Source organism: Epinephelus lanceolatus, chromosome 10, assembly GCF_041903045.1.
Source record: "Epinephelus lanceolatus isolate andai-2023 chromosome 10, ASM4190304v1, whole genome shotgun sequence".
NCBI classification, from domain to species: Eukaryota; Metazoa; Chordata; class Actinopteri; order Perciformes; family Serranidae; genus Epinephelus; species Epinephelus lanceolatus.
This window is the reverse complement of record NC_135743.1, coordinates 6,563,174-6,587,343: the sequence shown is the minus strand read 5'-3', so window position 1 is coordinate 6,587,343 and position 24,170 is coordinate 6,563,174. Positions and strand designations below refer to the sequence as shown.

General features: G+C 40.7%; 1 protein-coding gene across 1 annotated transcript in view; it reads right to left on the bottom strand.

Moving 5' to 3' along the window:
* agmo (alkylglycerol monooxygenase) overlaps positions 1-24,170 on the bottom strand; it is a 76,152-nt gene that overhangs the window by 38,119 nt on the left and 13,863 nt on the right. Inside the window, exons 4-7 of the mRNA XM_033641523.2 lie at positions 8,710-8,813; positions 7,159-7,254; positions 3,203-3,269; positions 2,856-2,921 (exon numbers count right to left, since the gene is read on the bottom strand). Coding sequence (XP_033497414.2) covers positions 2,856-2,921; positions 3,203-3,269; positions 7,159-7,254; positions 8,710-8,813 — 333 coding nt within the window. The remainder of the gene's footprint in view (positions 1-2,855; positions 2,922-3,202; positions 3,270-7,158; positions 7,255-8,709; positions 8,814-24,170) is intronic.

The following is a 24,170-nucleotide window of genomic DNA, read 5'->3' as shown; positions in this document are numbered from 1 at the left end:
CAGTGATCTTCACCTTTGACCATCGACCACCAATTCAAGTCAGTTCACTCATGAGTCCAGGTGGACACTTGCGACAAATTTGAAGAAATTCTCTCAAGGTGTTTTTGAGATATCTCTTTGTGCTTTGTTGTATTTTAGGTAGCCTTGTGTAACATCTTGGCCAAGGAACTAATAGCCTTTTGGCTAATTCTGGCATTTCTATACGATATGTATTTATTAATATGCACTGTCCCCTCTTAACTGAACATAACTACACTAAACCAAGCTAAGCTAAACTAAACTAAACTAAAATGGATGCAAGGTCACAGTGACCAGTTCACCAGTTTATCAGTTCATTGCTGACTCAAAATGGATGTTTGTGCAAAATTTGAAGTGCTTCAAGGCGTTCTTGTGGTATCATGTTCACAAGAATAGGACATGGATGGATATACAGTTGTATGAACGGGCAGACAACCCGAAAACTTGATGCCTCCGACCATGGCTATCGCCAGCATGGAGGCATAGAAACACTTGATACCTCTTTCAATACCACAGCTAAAAGGGAAAAAGTCTTAGGCACACAAAATAGAATATGTTTTTTCTTTTTGCTTTATATTAACAGACTGTACACAGTGCTGGTCCAGAAAAAGTCTCTGAACACATACCAACACCTTTTTAGTCATTATAATAGAAATTACAACTTGGGTTGAAAATCTGATATCTGTTTTTACATTTATAGCTTTGGCATTTTTAGTACTATCTAATGCATAAATAACGAACACTGCAGCATTTTAAAGATGGTATCAAAAAGTATCCAAGTTGTGATACTTTACGACAATGTTACTTGTTTTAGCTCTGTTTTGGTCTCCACCAGCTCCTGAGGGAAACATCTGGCTCTTAAGCTGATCAAGACATACACATATCCCCAACTTATAATGAGATGAATGCTCCAAAGTAAATACTCTAAGGAGTAAAATATAAAACCTGCTACAGAAGAACATTAATAAAGTTGAGATCACAGCTTCTAGGATCAACCTCTTAAAACTGTCTGCAGCCACAGAGGGAGAGAGAAAAAAACAGCCCAAGGGATTTCTGGGTAATGCAAACCTCAAAATTTAATCAGTTGCCTCTCACTGACGTTTGGTGCAAAATTGCTGAGTCGGGTGAAAAGGCTACAGGCAAACCTGCAGTTTACAGAGTCACTGTTTCCCTTCATGTTGTTGTTATAATGGGTCATACCGCAACTTTGGTTTCCATATCAAGTAATGAGAGGGCCGACATCACAGACACCAGGACAGATTAAAACACCAAAAACATTATAACATCTTTCAGTGCTTTGATGATACACAGATTGTTATAAATATGATGTCAGGCGTATAAAATTTAGAAGCTGTTTGACATCACAGGCTGCTAATGTCTGTTTGAGTTATTCATGTTACGCACTGAAAAATTTAAGTGCAAAATTTATAATAAAGGTGATTCAAAACATCATAATAACCTGGAATTAGTATTAAACCTAGAATAAAAGCAGTCGCAGTTTACATCCACGTCTGTGAAAACATGGATGCTTCACACACATCTTCAACTCGGCAGCACAGAAGATCTAAACAATCAGCACAGTTTCAAAGTGGACACCCAAGATTAGTGTCACCAGTTCAGTATCTGACCAAATGTCTCCCCTTCTGTTCCTGAGATATGATGTTGAATAATAGCAAGAAGAAGAAAATTATGATGTCACAGTGAAGTTGACCTTTGACCTTTTGGATATAAAATGCCATCACTTCATCATTTTATTCTATTAGACATTTGTTTGATATTTGTCATAATTAGCAAATGGATTCTTGAGTTGTGGCCAAAAACAGTGAGGTCAAATGATCTTGACCTTTAGCCTTTGACCACCAAATTAAAATAAGATAATTCCTGAGCCCACTTGGACATTTGTATCAAATTTGAAGAAATTCTCTCAAGGCCTTTTTTGAGCTATTGAGAATGAGATGGATACAAGGTCACAGTGACCTTGACCAAACAAATGATCTTAAAAAAATAAAGAAATTCTGTCATAACTGGCAAAATACTTCTTGAGTTGTGGCCAAAAACATGTTTTGTGAGGTCACAGTGACCTTGAGCTTTGACCACCAAAATCTAATCAGTTCATTTTTGAGTCCAAGAGGAAGTATGTGCCTAATTTGAGGGTGGTCTTTTGATATTGCATTCATGAGAGTGAGACAGATGAGGTCACAGTGACTTTGACCTTTGACCTAACACCACCAAAATGGAATCAGTTCATGGCTGGGTTCAAGTGACCGTTTGTGCCAAATTTGACAAAAGTTATCTCAAGGCATTCTTGAGATATCATGTTCACAAGGTCACATTTTTGTAAGACCTGAAAATACAATGCCTCCTGCTGCAGTTATTGCTCGTGTGAATGCATAAAAATAAAAGTAAATATGACTCATAACTTTGGCACCATAAATCATAGTACATATCAGCACTGTCTCCTTTTACTTTTGAAAATGTTGAGTACTTCCACTCTGACACATTCCTCCTAAACACAACAGATTTTTTCTTTGACAGCAGGTGGTGAAAATACTGTCATTTAGTTGTAAATGGTAATTTATCAGTTAAACGAAAAAGAGAAAGGGTCTGTATTTTGTGAAGAATAAAGAAGAATATGCAGACTACACTCTGTAGCAAAAGCCTGCAAGTATTGTAGTACTGGCACTTTTGGCATTGATCTGGCCAATACTAACTGACAGATGTACAGAATATTGTCACATGCTAAAACTCACACTGACAGCTGTAGTTAGCAGTAACTGAATGTAGGCACTAAAATGATAATCGGGAATAAAAGTGAATATCTGCTAAGTTGTTCCTACCAAATAATCGGTCCCATATGATCAGAATTCCTCCGTAATTCGTGTCGATGCAGTAAAGGTTCCTCCCTGTTGAGAAAATATTATGGCAGAAGAAAATAGAAATTATTCTCTCTTTTAAAAAAAAGAGGGGAAAAACATCTCAGATCTCAAATGCCCTTCTCATTCAATTATCTCAGTTTTTCCCACACTTGTAATCCGACCATAAACACAACCATAATCCGACATGACCAGTTATCAACACTTCATTTTACACGTTGACGTACCATCCAACTCACGGCAAAAACAATAACTGAAAAACTTCATAAAAGTAAGTGAAGACTTTCCTTCATAAATAAAGCTTATCTTACCGTGATGAACTCTGTGATGTTTCGGGGTGTTGAAGACCCACTCTAGAGGTCCAAGGTCTCTGATCAGCTGAAATAAAATAATAAAATACAATACCTTGAAATTAAACACTTTATACAATGTGCTCAGCAAATTCAACACAAGCTGACTTTTAGATTATAAGATTATACTGTGTGACAAACTGTTAATTTTGACCAGATAGAGGTGACAAGATGAAGGACATGCTCAAATTTAAGATGAAAAAAGTTCATCCTCTGGGGAGAGTAAATGAGTTACAAAATTGCATGGCATCCTGCCTATTTATTTACTACTTATATATTTATTGTTTACATGGAGATTATTTTTGGGATGCCAAAGCTTTACTTGGACAAAAATGTTGGACCTTCCGTTTTAGCAGTAACGAAGCAATGTAATGCGTTACCAACAAGAATTCGGGTAATATTATTACATTTATAATGTTACTTAATGCCTTGCCGCCTAAAATAAACTATTTACTGATTTCATTTTCCATTCATCCACACTGATCCACACCACTCCGCTTCTACCAGTGCGCCAACAGAGAAAATATCCCCTGAAGGTTGTTGTGTGTTGTCATGTCATTATACGCTACATTATAGAAGGGTGCCAGTGATAAGCACATCTGGGACTGTGCGTTAACATGCTCAGTGTGTTTCCATTAGTATACCTGCAACGTCTACAACACATCCCGTTCTGCTTTTGCGACTGAAGGCTGCCTGAAAGCAGCGGAGATAAGGAGTTGGCCTCTGGTGTCCTAGTGACCGGCACATCTGGCTGATGTTAGTATATGTTGGATGTGTTTCCATTCACATCCCCTTCAGCTGCAGAGCAACACCGGCACACAGTCCTGCTCTAATGCACAACTCTCTCTCTGGTGCTGCTGTAGCTGACTGGCACACCGGGACACAGCAAGTGGGTCTTCCAGCACCGGTGTTTTAATTTTCACTCGTCCGGGTGACTAACTCGCACGCCATTCCGTTTGTTGTGCTAACCTTAATATTTGTTTATTGAGTTTCATATCATAGTCTCACAAATATTGATCCATATTTCATAATGATCAGACTTTGATCCTCTGCCTGACCCTCCCTGTGTCCAAGGATGTTAATTTATTATAAACGATCTCAGCTATTTAATTGTTCTAAATCATCACACTATTATTAATATTAGCAGGAGATTTTATTACAAAGTGTATGTGAACACATGAATGGGTCAGACCTACAGCACTGGATTTAAAATGAACTGTAATAAACTGCTGTGAAACAACATGACCCTCATCTGTTTAAAAACAACATTAGGTCTTCTGAGGTAATTTTGGTGAAAGTTATGCAGAAGTAGTGTAATAAGTAAGTTATTACTCGACACAGAGAGTAATATTGTAACTTATTTTTTTTTTTTTTTTTTTTTTTTTTTTAGCTTTTTGTGCCTTTACTGATAGAGCAGTATAGCGTGAAGGGAAGAGAGAGGGAGGGGATGACACGCAGCAAAGGAGTGAAGGCTGGAGGTGAACTCGCGGTGGCTGGAGCAAGGACTGAGCCTTTGTATATGGGGCGCTTGCCCTATCCACTAAGCTACTGACACCCCAATATGTGACAACTTCCCAAACACTGCTGACTGGACATGAAACCAAAAGATTATCATGAAAAACTGTTGGCAGGATGCATTCTGGGTACTTTAGTTCATTGGTGACAAAATAAGAGCCATTGATGTCACTTTCATACAATGTTAAATATTCATATTCTTGTTTGGTTTCTGGATCATAGTCGTATTTATGGGCTAGTAGGTACAGTAGCTAAAAGAGCACACACACTGGGCCAAAATCTTTTCCATTATGAGAAACATGCTGCAGCTTCAGAAACGCTGAATTTTCAAAATCACATGAAAATCCAAGACAAATACAACAAGGAAGACGTGTGGGAAATTAAAAAAAATGTGCCACAGAAAGCCAAAACAATTACTTTAACAGCTGCAACAAACACACTCTGGTCTGGTCTCTCTTTTTCAGGCTGAAAATCAAGCTGCTCCACTCAGAGCTCCCCCTACAGGCCTGGAGAATTTCCATTTTGTCGACACCTCATTTTTCTGTTGCATTTGTTTTTGGGTTTTGTGTGTTTCTGACTTTGAATTGTTTCTGTATTTGCAGTGTGTTTGCTGTGTGTGTATTTGTTTTGGCATTCTGCAGCATGTTTCCATTGTTGTATGTATTCTGGATTTTTGTTTGTGTTTTTGAATTTGTTTCTGAAACTGCAGCACATGTCAACTCAGGGAAATGTTTCAGGCTGTAGTGCATTTGCATGTGTCGGTCAGGGTAGGAAGGATGAGGAAAAAGACGCTGACAGTGCTGATAGTGTTAAACCCATTAACACACACATGATGAACACATGCACATCCAGTCTGATAGACAGAATAATGCAGTCGAATGCATCGCCAGTGCATTTTGTGCATAAAACAATGAAGCGTGAATCATTTTCTCTTCTTAGATATCAAACAGATGCACCAGTGAGTCATTATAGATTACAGAGGTCACACAGCGCATTTCACACAGTTCATGTTTCTGTTTTGGCTGTAACTCTCAGATATTTTGATGTTTTGCATCAATACGACAGACCCCTCAGTCTGGAGAAATGTTCACGGCTGAGCAGAATTTCTCAGTGATTCATTATTTCCATGTAATGGCTGCGTCTGGCAGCTGAGCGTGAGAGTTTTATCTTGAATGAAAAGGGTCTCCACCACTTCACTCCGGCTCTGGGGCTGGACGCCGCAGCCAATAGCGTGCCAATAAATTACATCAAAAAAAAAGCCCATAAAGGAGGCATAAATTACATCCCTTCAGAAAATTGTGACTATTACGACTGTTTTCACTAATAGTGCACTAAAAGATGGAAGGCGTTCCAAATCCATTCATTCCCTCTCAAGATTGTGGGGATTGTAAAAGTGATACTCCCAGTCACTTTAAAGGCAGAGAGAGCGGTCATGCTTCTGTTTGGAATATTTCATAAAATCTCATTATTTTTTATTGAATACAGGTTTCACTGCAACACTGAGTCTACAAAGGCTCGACTTAGCAGACGGATTAGTGTTGGCACAGGGAGAAAGATAACTTTACAGACTTTTCTCCAGTTAGATTACCTTTTTAACTGTGCACAGCAACAACCAATGGAAGAGTAATGCACACATAACTACATGTGCAACATGCTGACTGATCATACTACAATTTTTTTTTTTTGTGATTGTAATATTCTGTGCATGGCACATAGTGTGCATGTTCTCCTGCATAAAACTGCCAGGTTAAATTAAAATTTTCATTCAATTGTGCTATTGATTGTTGTTTTGATAAGTGTTGAAAAAGTTTCCTCTGAAGTGGGGAAAACAACCCAATCCCTAGAAAAAATCTTACAAAATGTTTCTGCTATTTTAGGGAAACTCAAAATGTGTGGTCAGGTTAAGGCACAAAAGCTACCTGCTTATGGTTAAGAAAAGATCATGACATTATACCCAGTTTTGGGGGCACTGTCACCATGGCAATGTCTTGGTAAAAAACAGCAACAGATTGCTACAGTATAATACTCCAATATTTGGTGTCTAAAAATCAGTTGCTAAACACAAAGATTGTTTCAATCATTATTATAAACTTTACCCCACACTGCATTTGCAGGTAAAAAGTCAGTGTTTCACTCAAAGACATAAAAAGATGGTTGTCTGGTGATGCATAATGGTAGTTGTTGTCTTACTTCATCAGTCCAGTGGTCCAAGAATCTTTTAATGAAATGTAAAACACCCAGTACATTTACATGACATTAGAGAAAATCAATATATTGTGTTAGTACGACTAAAACATCCGACTGAAATTGTACTAAATCGAATTTCTCAAAGTCGGACTAGATAATATGATCTGGAGTCGAATTACTCCTGCATGTGACCTACATTATGTGTATATATTTACCTCAGTGTGGATCCAGAACTGGTAGAGAAGGTTTAACTGAATGTGAACAGCAAAGACTGTGGGTGGTGCGACCAGAGCCAACGGCAGGTAGAAGATCTGAGGAGGAGAACAATTAATGCAGTAAACATCTGACAAAGTCTCATTTAACAACATAATACGTAACGTAACATAAGAACACATAAAGCATTTTTAACCAGCAACCAAAACAATGTATTAGTCCGTCTCTCAATACTCTCTGACTTTCTTACCCTGTCTATACTCAGCACTATTTAACCCAGCACAATACTGTGACTCACTGATGGGATCTTAATAGTTTCTGGACAACAAAGGAGCTTTAACGCCGTGTTCAGACTGCACAACATGTTTGTTATGATGGTCGCTGTGTCAGATGAGGCTGTTATAGAGTCGTAAATTTTTGCTGTGACTCAGCCGAAAGACATGACGGACTACACGTTGGTCCCCAACTAGCAGCAACCCCTGGGGCTGAAAAACGAAGCCAACGTAAAGTGCCAATAAAACGCTGTTCCTCTAATGGCCATCTGAGGCTGGCTCCAAGAGTGATACAATCCCCACAGACCTCCACGTTAAAATGCCCAACTTTACAGCAGTTGACAGTTTACAGCAGTGACTCTGCCCTCTAGTGCCATTTACGGGCTGTATCTGTGCCAACATTACAGACACATGAAAGTACGGGGGCACATGGGGTTTACATTTGAAACGGACTATCTATTTTTGTATGTAAACGGAGAATAAATGAGCCCTAAGACTTCTGGTCCAGCCTCTACTGTATGAGAACAGCATATGAAACGCTGAATTTTAGTCCTCCTGAACAGATATACACACTGTGGGAAATGGCGAAATTAGTTTTAGGACCTTTCCTATTTAATGGTAGGTTGTTCCCTTCGACAATGTACAAACTTGATGTCAGAAATAAAAGTCTACCGCTCCTCTAAAGAAACGAACTAGCGCAAAGAGTGGATTGCAGTGGTCAAAAGAAAGGATTGGACACCCTCAGTGACCTGCAGGGTCTAAAGTGCTCATTTCATTAACGGTAAGTTTTGCAATTTTTTTGGAGATTGAATATGGCAAAACAGACACCTCTCTGTAGACCGCTGGCTAGCGAGCCTGAGCTTGAACAATCTTACTTACCAGTTATGAAATTAGCACTACAGACCCTGGAGTTTCTCAGTGGTCTCCAATTCCATCTTTCGACCACTGCTATCCACGTCTTATGCTGGTTTGTTTCTTTAGGGAAGCGGTAGACTGTTTTTCCTGACATTAAGTCTGTACTTTGTTGGAGGGAACAACCTACCACTGAGCAGCAAGGTCCTAAAACTAATTTCACCATTTCCCACAGTGTGAGTTTCAGTTGAGGAGGACTGAAGTTTAGCGTTTCATGTGCTGTTTTAGTGCAGTAGTGGCTGGACCACAAGTCTTAGTGGAACATCGATGTTGTTTCCAAGCAACTGAAAGATAAAATGGTCTGTAAAGGGGATTGAAAATAAAAATAATTAATAGATTTATCCTTTAAGAGAATGAATAATATCTTACCCATGATGTGAACTGCTGTGTGAGGGACTGTCTGAGGGCCGTGGTGAGGTTGTAGTACTCTGAACTGTGGTGAACTTGGTGAGCGGCCCAAAGGAAGGACACCTCTGGAGAAAATGACACACACAAACACACAGATCCAGTGTAAAACAGGAGGCCATAAGTCCAAATGTTATGTGAGTTTATCACTTCATTCACCTGCTCATTAATGTGTTACAGAGCTCAGAGATTCATATACTGTACAGGCCTTGAACCCTCACACACATCAGCTGCCTTTACATCACCGCAAGTGATTTATCTCAAAAATCAACCTTCCCAGATGAGTAACTGGACACTTTCATCCCCTGAAGGAGTCATTTCGGTCCCGCTCCCGGCCAGCCGTGATGAAAAGCTGAGGCTTGAGCGTAGCTGGCCATTAGAGGGGGGGATTCAGGCTATTATGACGGCGGGGGTATTCTGCTGCAGCTGGTTAGCGTCCAGCCTGATGTCCCAGTGCTCCAGTTTACATTCCTCTGCTGTGTTGTGATACTTGCTACATTAATATCTGTGTTACACTTCATTTTAACATCCAAAGGGAACATGCTTGTTAAGTTTCACTGGATCTGCGGGCCGTTTCCGGACCACCCCGGTCTGGTCTGTGCTTTTTGGCACCTCCCGTCCACTCTGGCCTCTGCAGCCGTACAAGAGAGAACAGTAACCTTCAAATATTGCAGAACCACAAAGCCCTATATAGACCATGTATAGTGATGTATGTGTTATAATAAAAGAAGCCTCAAGTTATTAAATGTGGTTTAAGTTTTATGAAGCAGCTTTGATGTGTGATGGGATTTGTGATTAAGGGATCAATTATGAAGCAATTAGACTTCTATTATTACACGTGGCATGACTGTGTGTGTCCCCACACTTAAAGTACACACAATCTTATATTTAGCTTGATGACGATGCATTTTTTAGTTTAATTTAAGACGTAAGTGTCTTTTATTAAAAGGAATAGTCTGACATTTTGAAAAATTCATTTGCTGGCAAAGAGATAAATCAACGGTTCTGATTTTTTGGTTATATGGGGTACTTGTGCATAGTCGGTATATTACATACATTAGATATCAGTCGGCATGCCCCCAGTTTGAAGAAGCAGACAGGAGTCTAACACGGAAGCTATGTAATGTTCTGCTGTGGATGGGAGCAACAACAAAACATATTTTAACACCTAAAAACAGTCCAACCTAAAAAGAAATCAATAACAGTTTAAGTGTATGCTATATTGAGAGTATTTAACACTTTACCTTTGCATCAGACTGTCTGTTTTGAAGGGAGGCTGTTAACGGCTTTAGTTCCCCATCTACACTCTCATCAAAGCCACCAGACTCCATTGACAAAAACAGTCATTTTAGCTCGTTGAATACAGGAGCTACAAGTCTACTGTTGCCTTGATCAGTTAGTTAGTTCATGTTATTATGTGACTTTGGTGAATCTGAACTAACCCTTTTAAAAGCCACACAAGTCAAATGGTAACACAAACTATCTGATGGAGGCAGCTGTGGATTTGTACCTCCTGTGTTCAGCAATGTTAAATCACTGTTTTTCTAAATGGAGTCTGGCTTTGAAGAGAGCGACATCATTTTATGGCTTCATTTTCCCTTTGGAAATCACTGTCTGACAGCAAAGCAAGGCAGTGAAAATACTTGAAATAAAGTACACTTTTTTTTTTTTTTTAAGTACAATTTTTTTAGGTGGCTAAATTAAGTTTTGTTGCTGACCCCTGTGTTAGACTCCAGCCTGCTTCCCCAAACTAGGGGCGCGTCGAATACGCTGACAATAGTTAAGTACCTCATAGAACCCAAATTCTACGACTTTGACTTTGACGTCAGCATGGTAAATATGACAGCCATCAACCGGTTAGCTGAGCTTTGCAAAAACACTGAAAACAAGGGTAAAAAGCTAGCCTGGCTCTGTTAACAAAGGTTACAAAATCATGTTATCTCTTGTTAGTTTATTAAAAACCCAGGAGTGAACAATTTGCTGTTTGAATGAGGGGTTGTGTTCCGCACTTGTCTTGGCCTGGTTCACTAACTTCCTGGAGTTTCCGCTGATGGCCTCACAACTGCTCCCCGCCAAAAACAAGTCCAGCCAATAACAACGTGTAAAATGGCAAAAACTGTTGTTTTTACACTTTTCAGATAAAAGAAACAAGATATATTAGTGATACAGATTTGCGTCAGATACGGTTGCACAATGCTCCCTTTAGGGTCTGTATGAGATGCACTGGGTTTTCAGCTAACTCCAATTTTAACCCATCTGTGTCATTATTAGAAGGTCAGAACAATGGACCAAGTATAAAGAGCAAGAAAGTCTGCTTAGAGAGAGTGGATGCATGGGTCCAACAAGTACTGTACATTGACCCAGGATTCTGATGTTTGCGTACAGTTTGAAACTAAAAGTCAGTGATGAGTTACTTTGTCACATCAGTCGTTAGTGAGTCGACTCACCTGACTAACAAAGCAACAATTATTTCCTAGCCCTAGCCAAGTAGTTTTGTTGCCTAAGCCTAACTGCTGACCCCGTCTGTGTTAAGATACAATGCATAAGGCTGCCCATGCGTGACATGAGGAGTAGGAATGAGATTACATTGGAAACTGAAGTTGGGCTGTCTTAACATAGTAACAGTGTCCAAGCACACACTCATCTAGCTATGCACACACACACATAGTCACACACACACTAACAGCTTTGCCCACTGTGAGACTACTCTTTTCTATTTTGAGAAAATCATTCAAAAGCCACATCTCCACCTCCTCCTCTCTCGCTGTTTAATAAACTTGTGAATGGTATCGAGGCAGGCAGTCAAAAACCCCAACAGGCCAGTGGTCCGCTGCACCTGAACAAACACACTGCTGAGAACTGAAGGTGTCAGTGTGAGCAGAGGAGCACCAAAATCTGTCCCGACACGTTTCTAATCAGTGAAACTGAGGTGGATTTCCTCAAGCGTATGGGGAAACCCTGAGGAGCTCCGAGAGAAAACTACCGCTCCCGAGGAATACTCCACACCTCGCTCATTTAACAGGGTTATTGCTGAATTTCAGCAGGTGTGAGAGAATAAATGTATTTTGGGTCGAAATGGAGGCAACAGGGTTGGACTTTCTTTCAAACTTTATTTGCCCTCTCAACACAACTGACAGAAAGTCTGCAGACGAGGCATGAGAGGAGAGGGCTAAAAAGCACAGAAGACTGACTGCATCCACAGCAGTCCAGCACTAAAGTTATGACGTTTCTTCCGCTCTGAACCATGGGGGATTCAGAGATGGACTGTCCTGCTAAGAGACATATTGAGAGGATAATCCAGCCTTTGTTTAATTCCAGCAGCCTGAGTCTTTTGCTTTTTTTCTTCTCACTGGAATCATGCTTGGCAGGGTCCAGGACTAAGGGCGGCTAAGATTGATGCTTCTTGTCATTGATAGGAAGTAGGAACTGCTAGGCTTCACTGCAAGCCCATGTCCTCATCTCTGGACTCGGCGGGACACTGCATAGTTTGGCAAGGCCTATTCAGGAGGGAAGCCCTGTTAATGGTGAGAACCAATGCCACAGAGCCCATGTTCCCAGCAAGAGCAGAGAAACGCTGAGGACAGCACTTCCATCTGGCCTCCAGCGAGCCTCCACTCACGCTTTCTGAGGAATAACAGGCATGAGTGCACGTTAACCAGGTGACGGACAGTTATGACACTTTATATGAGACTCTTCTCACAGTAAAAATGACAGCATTAGTCGTTATTCAAATTCCTAAAATATCATGTTTATATTTACAGAATAAGGACCTCTAGTGGCTGTGTGAATCATGAAGGTCATCTCTCTGGAACAACGCGAGGCACAAATCTGTTTTAGCAGAAGGAGGTCGAAGCATTCAGCTCTGGCACAAGAGATTACTGCTCACATCCAATTTCCTCCCAACAGTCAATGGTTTTTGCGTAAGCTTAACCAAATCTTATCCATAGTGCTGCAGATCAGAAAACAGACATGTAAATCATTTTTGTAAAGCTCAATTCTAACAGCACTCACAAGCAAATCTGGATGAACTGTACAACCAGTTTCTTCTTTTGTGTTGGAGGAACTGTTGCTTATTTCATGGACACAGAAAATACTGGCTGTCGTGTGTTTATTAAAGTCAAAGGGAGTTCCTTTTTATATCAGCAAGCATGGAATATCTACCCACAGGTATTCATGGCAACAGTACTTGCTATAGTTGCTACTAGCTAACAGTTAAGCAATCTCTAGTTGGTTAAACAGACCTCACCATGGATTATAAACGTCTTCTCACTTAAATCTAGTGGTTTAATTAGCCATACAGATAGTTTTAATTTTATTCGTCAAGGTTTTGATGATACTGTGTTGACTTTAGTCGACTTTTTGTAGGAGTAGGAGGCGTATTTTGTTTTGCCTGAACTGATTAGTCGCTAGTGACCTGTCTGTCCTGCCGGGGTCTTTTTCAATAAAAATGGAAGCTGCCGAGTGGACGTAGGATTAGTAAAAAAAAAAAAAAAAAAATTACAATTATAAAAACAATATGACAATGTAAGATAAGACAAGACGAGAAGAGACGAGACAAGATGAGCCAAGATAAGACAAAACTTAATTTATTTTGAAGTAAATTGTTGTGCAGTAGGTGAAGAACAAAGTACGAAAGAGTGCAATTACAAAATATCAATAAAGGTGCAAGAATGAAAATATTTATAAACATATACCTAAAATCCCACAAAAAATACAAAAAAGAGAGTTGTTCTATCTGTAATACTTGGTTCACACTAAATGACTTTAGCCCTGACTTTCCACTTGCAGACAGTTTTTAGAGTTCTCAGACAAAAACAACATTAGAGGCAAATTGCTGTTGGCTCTGCGCTTGCAGATCAGTGCTACCTGGACCTTTACGGAACTTTGTTGGTGAGCTACAGCGAAAGAACCCGGAAGACATTGGTTGAAAACATAGATAAGGACTGAGCACTGCAGCTTTTTCAAGGTGTGTGAGTGTGCATTCGAAAGATACAGAGAGAAAGTGACATGGTGGGGAAGAGAGGGTGGAAGGTGGACTATTGCATGCAATGTTTATGTAAGTTATTAGCCTAATAACTTGCTCAGAACATTGCTCTGTCACTTTCAGTGACTTTCAGATCTTGTAGTGTGCCACCCCCTGTTGTCAGCCAGTCATGTGTTGTTAAAATCACAATCGTCGACCTACTACACTCGTAAAGCTCCGTCAATTTCATTCACACTTGTTACAATTACTGTCACTATTTTTATGGATGTAGCTAGCTAGCTAGCTTTGTATGCTATATCTCTAACTGGGTAAAAACAGCTGTAAATGGGTAAAACAGCACATCTATCTGAACCACTGAACAATCGGAAAATGTGGTGACTCAGGATTGCTCATAGCATTAAAAATTTACAGCATCATCTCTTTCCAGACAAAGGGTATCCAGAGTAAAGGGGACACTTTCTGGAAATGTTGCACTTGACCTTTTTAAAAATCATTTTTCCATTCACTTTAATTGGTTTTGGGTGGAGATATTTATATCTCTAAATCTGGACAAATTAATCGAAAATATCTGCATGGGCACATTCCACTATTGGGGTAAGTCAGGGGTTTAATTTGGATGACAATTTCCTATGATTAGTGGCCGTAGTAAAGGCATGATAATACACACTAACAGCCCATTGTATATTGTCATGTATCATTGTTTAGATGGTATATCAAACCATCCAACCATATTTTGGCAACTAAAATAAGCTTTATTATACCGATATCCACCATTGGGATTCACCTTGCAGTGTGAAGAGGTCTGGCAGCAGGGCGATGCAACTGAATTATATCATGACACATAATGAAGGCCTATAAGTCATCATCATTCATGTTACATGACTGAGTTAGACTTTAACAGAGTCTGTTTATGTCCACCTCAGCCCTGTCAGGAGCAGTGCTTACACAACCAGAGGTGTATAAACGCAAGAAAGCAAAGTCCTATTGAGCTCCATAAATTTAGCTGCAGTACAGGCCTGCAGTAAGTGCCGATAATGATCAGTCTGTACCTTGATAATGCTGCCATAAAAAGAAAGCATGAATAGTCAAAAAGAAAAATAATCAGCAGAGACGGAGGTCCAAATCCACCCTCTTTAACCACCAAAACCTTGTGAAATGCTTTTACAGTTCAATCAATCAGCTGCCAAATCATCACCCTCAGCGACAAACTCCTGGCACCAACAAACAGTGTCCTTCATGTGCAGCCCTCTGAGTGGTGGGCCGACCTGTCAATCACAGCAGTAATGGCCTGTGAACAGCCCTCCAGTGTTTGGATCCGTGGACTCTTGGATGGGGTGCCAACCCAAACAGCGAGTGCCGTACTCGGTGGGACAGTCAGCCAACTCCCCTCTGCCGCTGCCATACTTCATGCTGTCCACACAGCTCAGTCACACACACTAAACTAAACACACTAACCCTGGTCAGGCCCACTTACAGCTCACACTAACAGGGTGTAAAACTATGTATAGAAAGTGAAGGGTGACGTAAAATGGCTTTTCTATTATATATTTCACACTCAGACATAAACTGTTTTATTCTTTGCTCCCTCTGTTACCACTCTGTTGCAAACACAAAGCAGTCCCTTCAGGATTTTGAAGGCTTTTTTTGGACTTAAAATGCCTGATTGATTGACAGAGCATAAAATGTCCAGGTGGAAAAAAAAACAACTCAATCATTTAGGATTTTACTAAAAGAAGGAAATCACCTGTTGATGTATATATATATATAGATCCCAGGGGACATTTTTGTATTTGGGAGCTGTTTAAATGTGTAATTTGTGGTAGATTTTATTTTGTTGAACTATTAATATTGAGTTACTGTTGTTGTTCACAAACTAAAGAAATGAGATCATTTTTGTTAAGTTTATTTTTATTATTTATTTATTTTATTTTTTTTTACTAATTTGTTATATTGTTAAAAATATTGTTATTGTGAAAATAGCCTGAAATATAGTGATATTATTTTAGGGCCATATCACCCACCCCTAATTTATATAATTTAAACATCGATAATTGGCACTGCGTGACGATACCATATTGCCAAACAAAAATATTGCAATACTATGCTGTGTCGATTTTTACCCCAACCTATCAAATGTGCAGAAAAGTGGTGACAACTGGACCTTTCTGATATTTTCTTGCCCTGATGAACTTTCTTTCTACCACTGTTATGTCACGTCTTTAGATCCCAACAGCTACCATTGCCTGATACAAAGTTATCATCACTACAGTCACAGAGGTTGTGAAAAAAACAGTTCTCTGGAACATAAAGTAATCCAGATGTGAGGAATCACCACTCATATCCATCCTTCATATTCACACTTCATCCCTCCAATCAGTGGAGGTTTGTCCTCAGCGGTAACCGTCTGTCAGCAGTTGATGGAGGCAAGTCTGTCCTTGCAGCGTGGGGAGCACACGAGGGCAGCAGACAGCCGAACCGTGGCCTCTGCTGAGCCCAGCGACCCTCTCAATGATCACAACACACTCTCCTTTTTCTACACTTTGTTTAAATGCTGTACACACAGGCCCTGTGGACATTAACCCTCTGATGTCTACGTTCAATCAGAGCAGTCCCTCTCCGTCTCTCTCAGTGGACGTTCTCTCTCTTTCATCGCACACAGCAGACACAGAGTGAGAGCTCAGTGACCTATAGATCACTGTTGATGTTATCTCTGCCTCCCATGAGGACTTTCACTTGGTCCCTTCTGCTGCTGTGAACGAGACCCCCACATCCTGACCAAACCCCGCCGACAGAACCAGCAAACCAAGTGGGGGCCCTGGATTCTTCTGTTGGCCCTCCAACCTGCACCGGGCCAGGAACTCGCCGTCACGGTGAAGATTTATGGAGCCCCGGCCACCCGGGGGCAGGTTAACCCCCCGCCACCACCATCTCCACCACCACCACCTCCCGCCCTGCCACACAGTCAGGAGGAGCTCCTCTTTAAACAATAACATCCACATCGGCTGTGTCTCCTCGGGGACGGAGGACAGCGGAGGAGTGCTGAGCACATCTGTTTGTCTTGACAACTGCTGCTGTCTGCAAGGCCGAAGGAGTGGGAGGGGTGTGGACACAGCAGCAAACAGAGACAGAGGATGCAGTAAGGTGCTCGCAAAGCCAAAAAAAAATCTGAAGCCAGTTCAGACAAAGGATTCACAACAAGACAAGTTGAAAAACACAACTTCTTACAATGTGCCGTTCTGCAACGTTCTAAACCTGCTGGTTCACACCAATGCAACTAGATGAGATGGTGTATCATCTCTGTGCAACAACTCTCTGTACGTCTGTTCTGATTTCCAGCTTTTCAGGTTTATTTTACGGCTGAACATAATATGTAGCTTCTTAATAACAATATGAATGAGTATAGTGATAGTAAGATACTGGCTACAGCTGCATTTGTAATGATTAAACAGCGAAAACATAAAACAAGCATCAGATGGACTGTATTCATAATACACACACCACTTTAACATAAATAACCGGCGTAAATTAGTCAGTGAGAATATATGTGTGTGTGGGCGGGGCATAAGCACCCAGCAACCCATCGCCCGACACCGGCACACAGAGGGATCGGTGGAGACACTGGAGAAACAAATGACATGCTTTACATTTGAAGACCTGCCGCCAGTGATTTGACCAGCAGAGTTGCAGGTGACACCACCAGCCGGCTTGAGTCGAGCTCAGACGGCCAGTTCACACCGCTGCAAGTTGTCTTTGCACAACATTCTAAAAGGGTTTTGTCTTGTCACAAATCTTTAGTCTGAACTCAACTTAAAGGAGCTGAGGGTGGTTGCAACTGTTTGATAATCCAATTTTTGGAAGAATACATTTTTACAGTTTTTATACACATTTTTTTTTACATACTTTTAGGCGCCTTTCTATTGTGTAAAACACAAAAAAATGTAATCTGACTTTTCTGGTGACATAATAGTTAAAGAAATAGTAACTTGTAAAGTGCACACTAAAAATCACTAGTTCAAAACTGACCATGGCTGGAAAACCATTTGGTCACCAGTCAAACCCAACAATGGGTACGTTTACATGCACACTAAAACTCCACCATTATAATGACAATATTCTGAATTTGACACTGGTCATGTAAACAGCATATCCCTTTTGGATTTTTTGTAGTTAGACCTTTTTCTGAATTAAGTACTTTCCACTAGAGACATGTGGGATATGCTGATGTTAGTTGTATTAAAAAACAAAAAAATGTATTCATCAATTTGCATATATAATGATACAGTAACACTGTTTCATTTTTCTTTTTTAACAGAAATATTAACCTTCCAGCCCCCAGCAATCCCCTCTGACCTCATAAGAGCAAAGTAATGATAAATAAGATAGATTTAAAAAATATATATATACATAAACTAAAAGTAGGTGTGCAACTAATTCAAAATAAATGAATAAACAAATGGAAAAATGAATAAATATTAACAAAATGAAATAAAAATAAAGGTCAGTTGGTAATACTCAAGATTATCATGTCAACCTAACCTTTCCCTAATCAGTCCCTCCAGGATCTAGTGGCAAGAATACCTTGAATTTGCGGCCAATTTTGTCAAAAACTGCGATTAAAAAATCTGGCATTATTATGTGATTTTTTTGTGGGAAATTGCGGCAAATGACAAAAAATGTGGCTACTGACAAAAAGAAAAAAGTGTGATTTTTTCAAACTACTACCTCCAAAAAAATAAGTCATGTAATCCCTTGCTATAATAATCATACTGAATGTTACAAAAATAGCTGCAAATGTTTTTTATAGTTTTCTTCTTTAGTTTTATTTAATTAGTTTCAAAACATGGACTCCAATAATGTTGCAAAAAATCCTGAGTGAATATTGTAGCTCTCAAACCAGACAATGTGACTGTAAAACAACATGTAAGCTACATCTTCTGTAAACATAACATTTTAATACATTCAACAAATATTGTATGTATTTCAACAGTGAAAATTTTTATGTCAATACAGAGTGTTTCTCCATACTGCAATGCCATTAGCGCATTTGATGGCTTGTGCGCAACGACTTCTGGTCAGCCGGAAAATGCAGAAAAATGCGGAAAAATCACGGGACTTTTGAAAAATTGCATGAACCTGCAAATATTACGGACTTTCGTTGAATTTGCGTTAATCATTGCGATCACATTTTCTGGAGGAACTGCCTGATCCAACATGTATGTATCCACACAGTCACATCTTGACACATAGTTGTGTCTACACAATTAATGCACCAATATGTCTCTGTGTGTATATATAAATATACCCTGGAGCAACCAACAGTTATCTTTCTGCGGTCATACTTCATAGACTGCATTGTTTCGAATTGGGATATGAGAGGCTACCAGTGTTTGTAAAATTTCTTTTCCACTTTAAGAAATGACATTAAATCACACAGCCAGGACTTATTTGAGGGGGGTGAGCAATTTTTTCACAAGAAGAGGATTCATATTAGTCGGGTTTTAATAGCATTGTTTGGGCACGTATACAGCCAATTCGGAATATGTGTCTCAACTGGGGTTTTTACTGCAGTTTGCGACACACGGCCTCATCTGTTTACGATTATCTCTGTGCGTTGTCATGGAGACATTGTACACAAACCAACTCACCAACAATTTGCAAGGCTGGGGTAGAGCTGCATGCCCAAAGGAAAAGCACACATTTCTGGTTGGCAGTAGAAACATACCCACTGGTAAATATCATGAAAGACCTGGGTATCAACAGGTTTATGGATATGTGCAAATATCTCAACGGCAAGGTGGTTGAAGGAATGAAAGGGGGAGGTTGTGTTCACATGGACCAACAAGTCCGTATGCTATCAACTTTAACCTCATTATTATGTCACATAAAGAGCTGATATTCTGAAGATATTAGAGGACATGTTTCCCATGACACTCGTGACTCAGAAATATTAATTTTGCCCAGCAGGTTTTGTTGTAGTTTTTGTTGTGTGAGCTCTGTAAAGGCACCTGGAACTTCCCGCCACTGCCGTGTACAAAATCTGGCAGATGACAACAGACACGTCATTTCGCATGACGGAAAATGCATTATTTTGCATCATCTTGTGGCTTTTAGCTGGCGAACAGACGGGGAGCTCCCTGAGCTGACGACACAGGGGGGCTACTTAACACCTTTCATCGGCACACATTCCCCACATCACAGTGACACAGCCCAGGTTGAAAATCTGCCAAGTGTCTTACGGATCAATCTAGTTTCAACAGGAAATAGATCACATTAAAGAAGTAACGATAACATTTCACAGGACCTTTAAGTGATGCTCTGATGTTCCTGAGCTATAAGTGTAACACAGAGCAGCAGCAGCCAGTGTGGTGAGACGACTGCAGTGTAACTCCATTACCTCACATATAATCAGAGTACGGACAGCTGACTGGCTGATTAATGGCCTCAGCCTGGCTGGCATGCCTGGATATAGATGCCGCCCGAGAGCTGAGCTGCTATTAGTGGCGCTTGCGATATGAGGTTAGAATAAACAGAATCAACAGGGCTGTCAACAACATGGCCGCATCCGAACCGAGTCCGCCTCCTGCTCACCCAAAACCATCTGGTTCCAGAATAGAAGAGTTTGAACATATATAGTCTGTCTGAGGGGAGCGCAGATGACTAAATGTGGGCGAAATTGGAATTTGTTTTCTATTCTTGTCAGTCACCAGGTTATTAACCCAATGTGTTTAGAAATAGTGGTTATATGGTGGTTAAATGCGGAGCAAGGGTCGTGTTATTTCAGGGGTTAGTGGAGATATACTTTCTTACAATCTGTCAACAATTGAAAACTTCAATCTTCTCCTCTTAAAAAACAGTGAAAAAATGTAACAACAGAAAATGATGAAAGTAGGACTCAGTAAAGCTGCAGTGTATTGATTCTGTGACAGTGACTAATGATAAGAGTTTAGGCAAGTATTGATATCAAGAGTTTATCACAAGCACTTTATTTGATTCGGTGTGTGCACAAAGGTCATTCAAATGTTTGAGATTCCCCATTTACCTCAACTTGAACCACAACTGGTATTTATCTGCGTAGATTCAGACCTATCGCCAAGCAAAGGCCACAAGTATGGCCTAGTCACAAGCCTTTTGCTCGTATTTATGTCAGTGCAGAACCCTGAATTTCATCCAAAACGCCTGCAGACAGGGGCAGCTGACTTTCCTTTCAATCTGTTGTTATCTCCAAGATCACAGCGTCTGGCAAGAGCGAAGCCGAGTGGTAATGTCTCCTCAGTAAAGATGGCATCAGCACAGGCTGACGGCCTTTCAAAGTATTTTCCACTTAATTATCTTTGAGCTGTCCTTTCATGTGGAAGTCGTGAGAGGGAAACTATGAAAAAAAAAAGGGCCATAAAACTGGTCAAACTGAAAATGATATTCTACACTGTGGCTAATAAGGGCTCATATTTCCCAGCAGAAGATGCCACTTTTGCAGCTTTCTATTGTAATCTTTCCCTCATTATGCAATATTAAGATTTATAGCTCATATGTTGTGACACAATAGGATTAGGGATGCAGCCTTCTCGCTGTTTTGAGACAAAATCCAGCAAGACTGTAAAACTGCTCCAAGATATGAGCCCAATAAAATAAGACTCCTCAAGCAGTGTTACATGACAATTTGACACTCATTAAACTGCTGAAAAATACTTTCTACCCCCATCCTACATCTGTCGCATTCCCCAGTGCTTCATTATAGGCAACATCCATCCCACACACTGGAAGATCTCAACTGAACCTTGCTCTAGAAAAAGCCGGAGGTCAAAGCCAAGTTGACCGAAACGACCTCGGCTGACCAGAGTGACGAGTGAGGACCGTGCCGGCCCTGTCCTGTGGTCAGGGAGAGCCGCTTCACTTTGGTAACAAGGGGAAAAGCTTATATCCTGAGTGAGCGCTGCGGGCGCTCAGCACCAGACAATTATCTGCGACCCCACAATGTTCCATAATAACAACGCCAACAGGCTGGAAGAAGAGGAAATGAAAGTAAGTGGAAAGTTTCTTTTTTTTTTTCTCTTTGGGACATAAAAATGATTCTGCAGTTCAAAAATAAAAGAATTCCGACCAAATAAACCGAGCAGATATGTGATACTGTGAGCGTCATTCCTCTGCATCGTCAGACAATGAGGGCAACGGCAGGAGCGCACGCTTCATTCAGGTTTCCCTGAATGTTATTTAGCAGACACATCACAGCTCTAATTCTAAAAATAAGGTCACACACATGGAACATCAATGAGTGCTGCCAGCCCAGTGACCAGATTACATGTAAACAAGCTGAGTTTCTCATCAGGAGGAAGAAGGGATAGTGAATGGCGTGACACATGGGGGACATGGCTGCTACTTAGCAGACAGCAGCAGAACACTGTTCAAGACCAACAAACAACAAAAGTAGGTGCTTTTCAATTATATGTTTTGATGATGATCATGATGTTTTCTTAACCCTAACCAGGTGGTTTCTGTGTCTAAACCCAACCACACATTAAGCACACCGTCACAACATAAAATTGAATAATTAAAAAGGTAAAGTTTCAACATCTCCACTACTTATGAAATGTACAAATTTCACATGTTTCCAGAGACATATAATGCAAACATTTATTCTGGCGATGGGGTTGGTGCGGCTCAAAGCTGGGGTAGGCAGAAATCTGGGAAAGGTAAAAAACAAATAAACAAAAAATGGCAGAATTTGAAATATGCCCTCCACCTAAAGATCTCCCTTCTCTGTCCTAAGCCCCTCCCACCACATGACCACAGGCATATGCACATGCTTCATACAGTAACCCACCATTTCCTATACATTGATTTACTTATTTTTATTTCATCGCAGGTTTTCACACAGCTTATACACTCAGCGCTTCCTTGCCCCGCCCTTTCTGTATCTGTTTATAAGACCACAAATGAGACAAGAATTAGTTAGCTAGCCATCTCACACTCCCTCCACCTCACTCCCCGCCACTGTGGACTGGCAGGTGGGGCAGGGCTGGTGGCCAGAGGCAGAACCAGGTCTTATCTGTGTAACGGCAGTAACAGAAAGTTTGCGGATCAGATGGGGAGTCAGGGTTGGCCGATCCCCTGGAGCTAGGGTTTGCACTGGCTGGATTCAGGTTGTTGCAGCAGCGGACTGGGGTTCCTTCTCTAGACCTGTTGCCCGCTCTCCTGCCGGCGAGGTGGTCTCTAGCGGCGGGGAGTGATGTGAAAGACACACTGTGATTCTGTTTAGTAGAAGGCTAAACTACTAAGATTTTCTCTCCATCTCTGAAGGCTTCTCTGACATTCAAGTTTTCACTGAAGAGACGTGCACTTGCATCTGCATTTGTAGAACAGCCGATAGGGACATCTCTGAAATGACCAGTGACTGACCAAAGTGTCCTCTCGTGGCCTACGTTTTCTAAAGCCTGAAAACAGAACAAAGAAAGGTGCAGCAGTCTAGTATTCTCTCAGACCACTTCAATTACAATATGCTTAAAGTTTATTATAGGATGTTTGCCTGAGCTTTCACCTGGGTTCCTTGCTTATCAAAACATGAGTCCGGAGCTTTGTTTAAATAATCATTTTGGTTCAAACACTAAAGGTTACCTAAGAAAAACTGATCCAACCTAGTTTTCTGCCTTGGTAACATGCAAAGTTTTTTTCTGTCTGAGGTATTGGTTTGGTTTTATGCTTTGTTAAATCAATCAACACGATGTAAAACATGGGCATGCAGAAATACCCGCGCAGCTACAAAGGCTTATTACACAACTTGTTGAATAACTGTTTTTTTTTCTAATCCAGTCCCTGGAAAGTTCATACTGAGTTTACTTTCTGTTTCAGGCAGACTTTGGATTTAATTTGGTTTTAAGGGCACACAGCTTCAAGTATTGATTTGTCATGCCAATGCACCGCTGCCACAGTGATACTTTAACTGTCCTTGGTCTTTGTCTTTACAGTACACACATATAAAAGCCCCAATGAAAACGGGATTTATGAATGTGAAAATGTCTGAAACACAGTTTACACAAGGTTTTGAGAAAAATAACTTGCTACATCCATCCATCCATTTTCAACCGCTTATCTGAAGCCGGGTCACAGGGGCAGCAGGCTGAGCAAAATACTCCAGACGCCCTTCTCCCAAGCAACACTTTCCACCTCCTCCTGGGGGACCCCAAGGCGTTCCCAGGCCAGATGAGATATGTAATCCCTCCAGCATATTCTGTTTCTGCCCAGAGGCCTTCTACCAGTGGGACGTGCCCAGAACACCACTAATGGGAGGCGCCCAGGAGGATCCTGATCAGATGCCCGAACCACCTCAACTCACCCCTTTCGACTTGAAAGAGCAGCGGCTCTACTCTGAGCTCCCTCCAGATGTCAGAACTCCTTACCCTATGTCTAAGGTTGGTCCCAGCCACCCTTTGGAGGAAACTCATGTCAT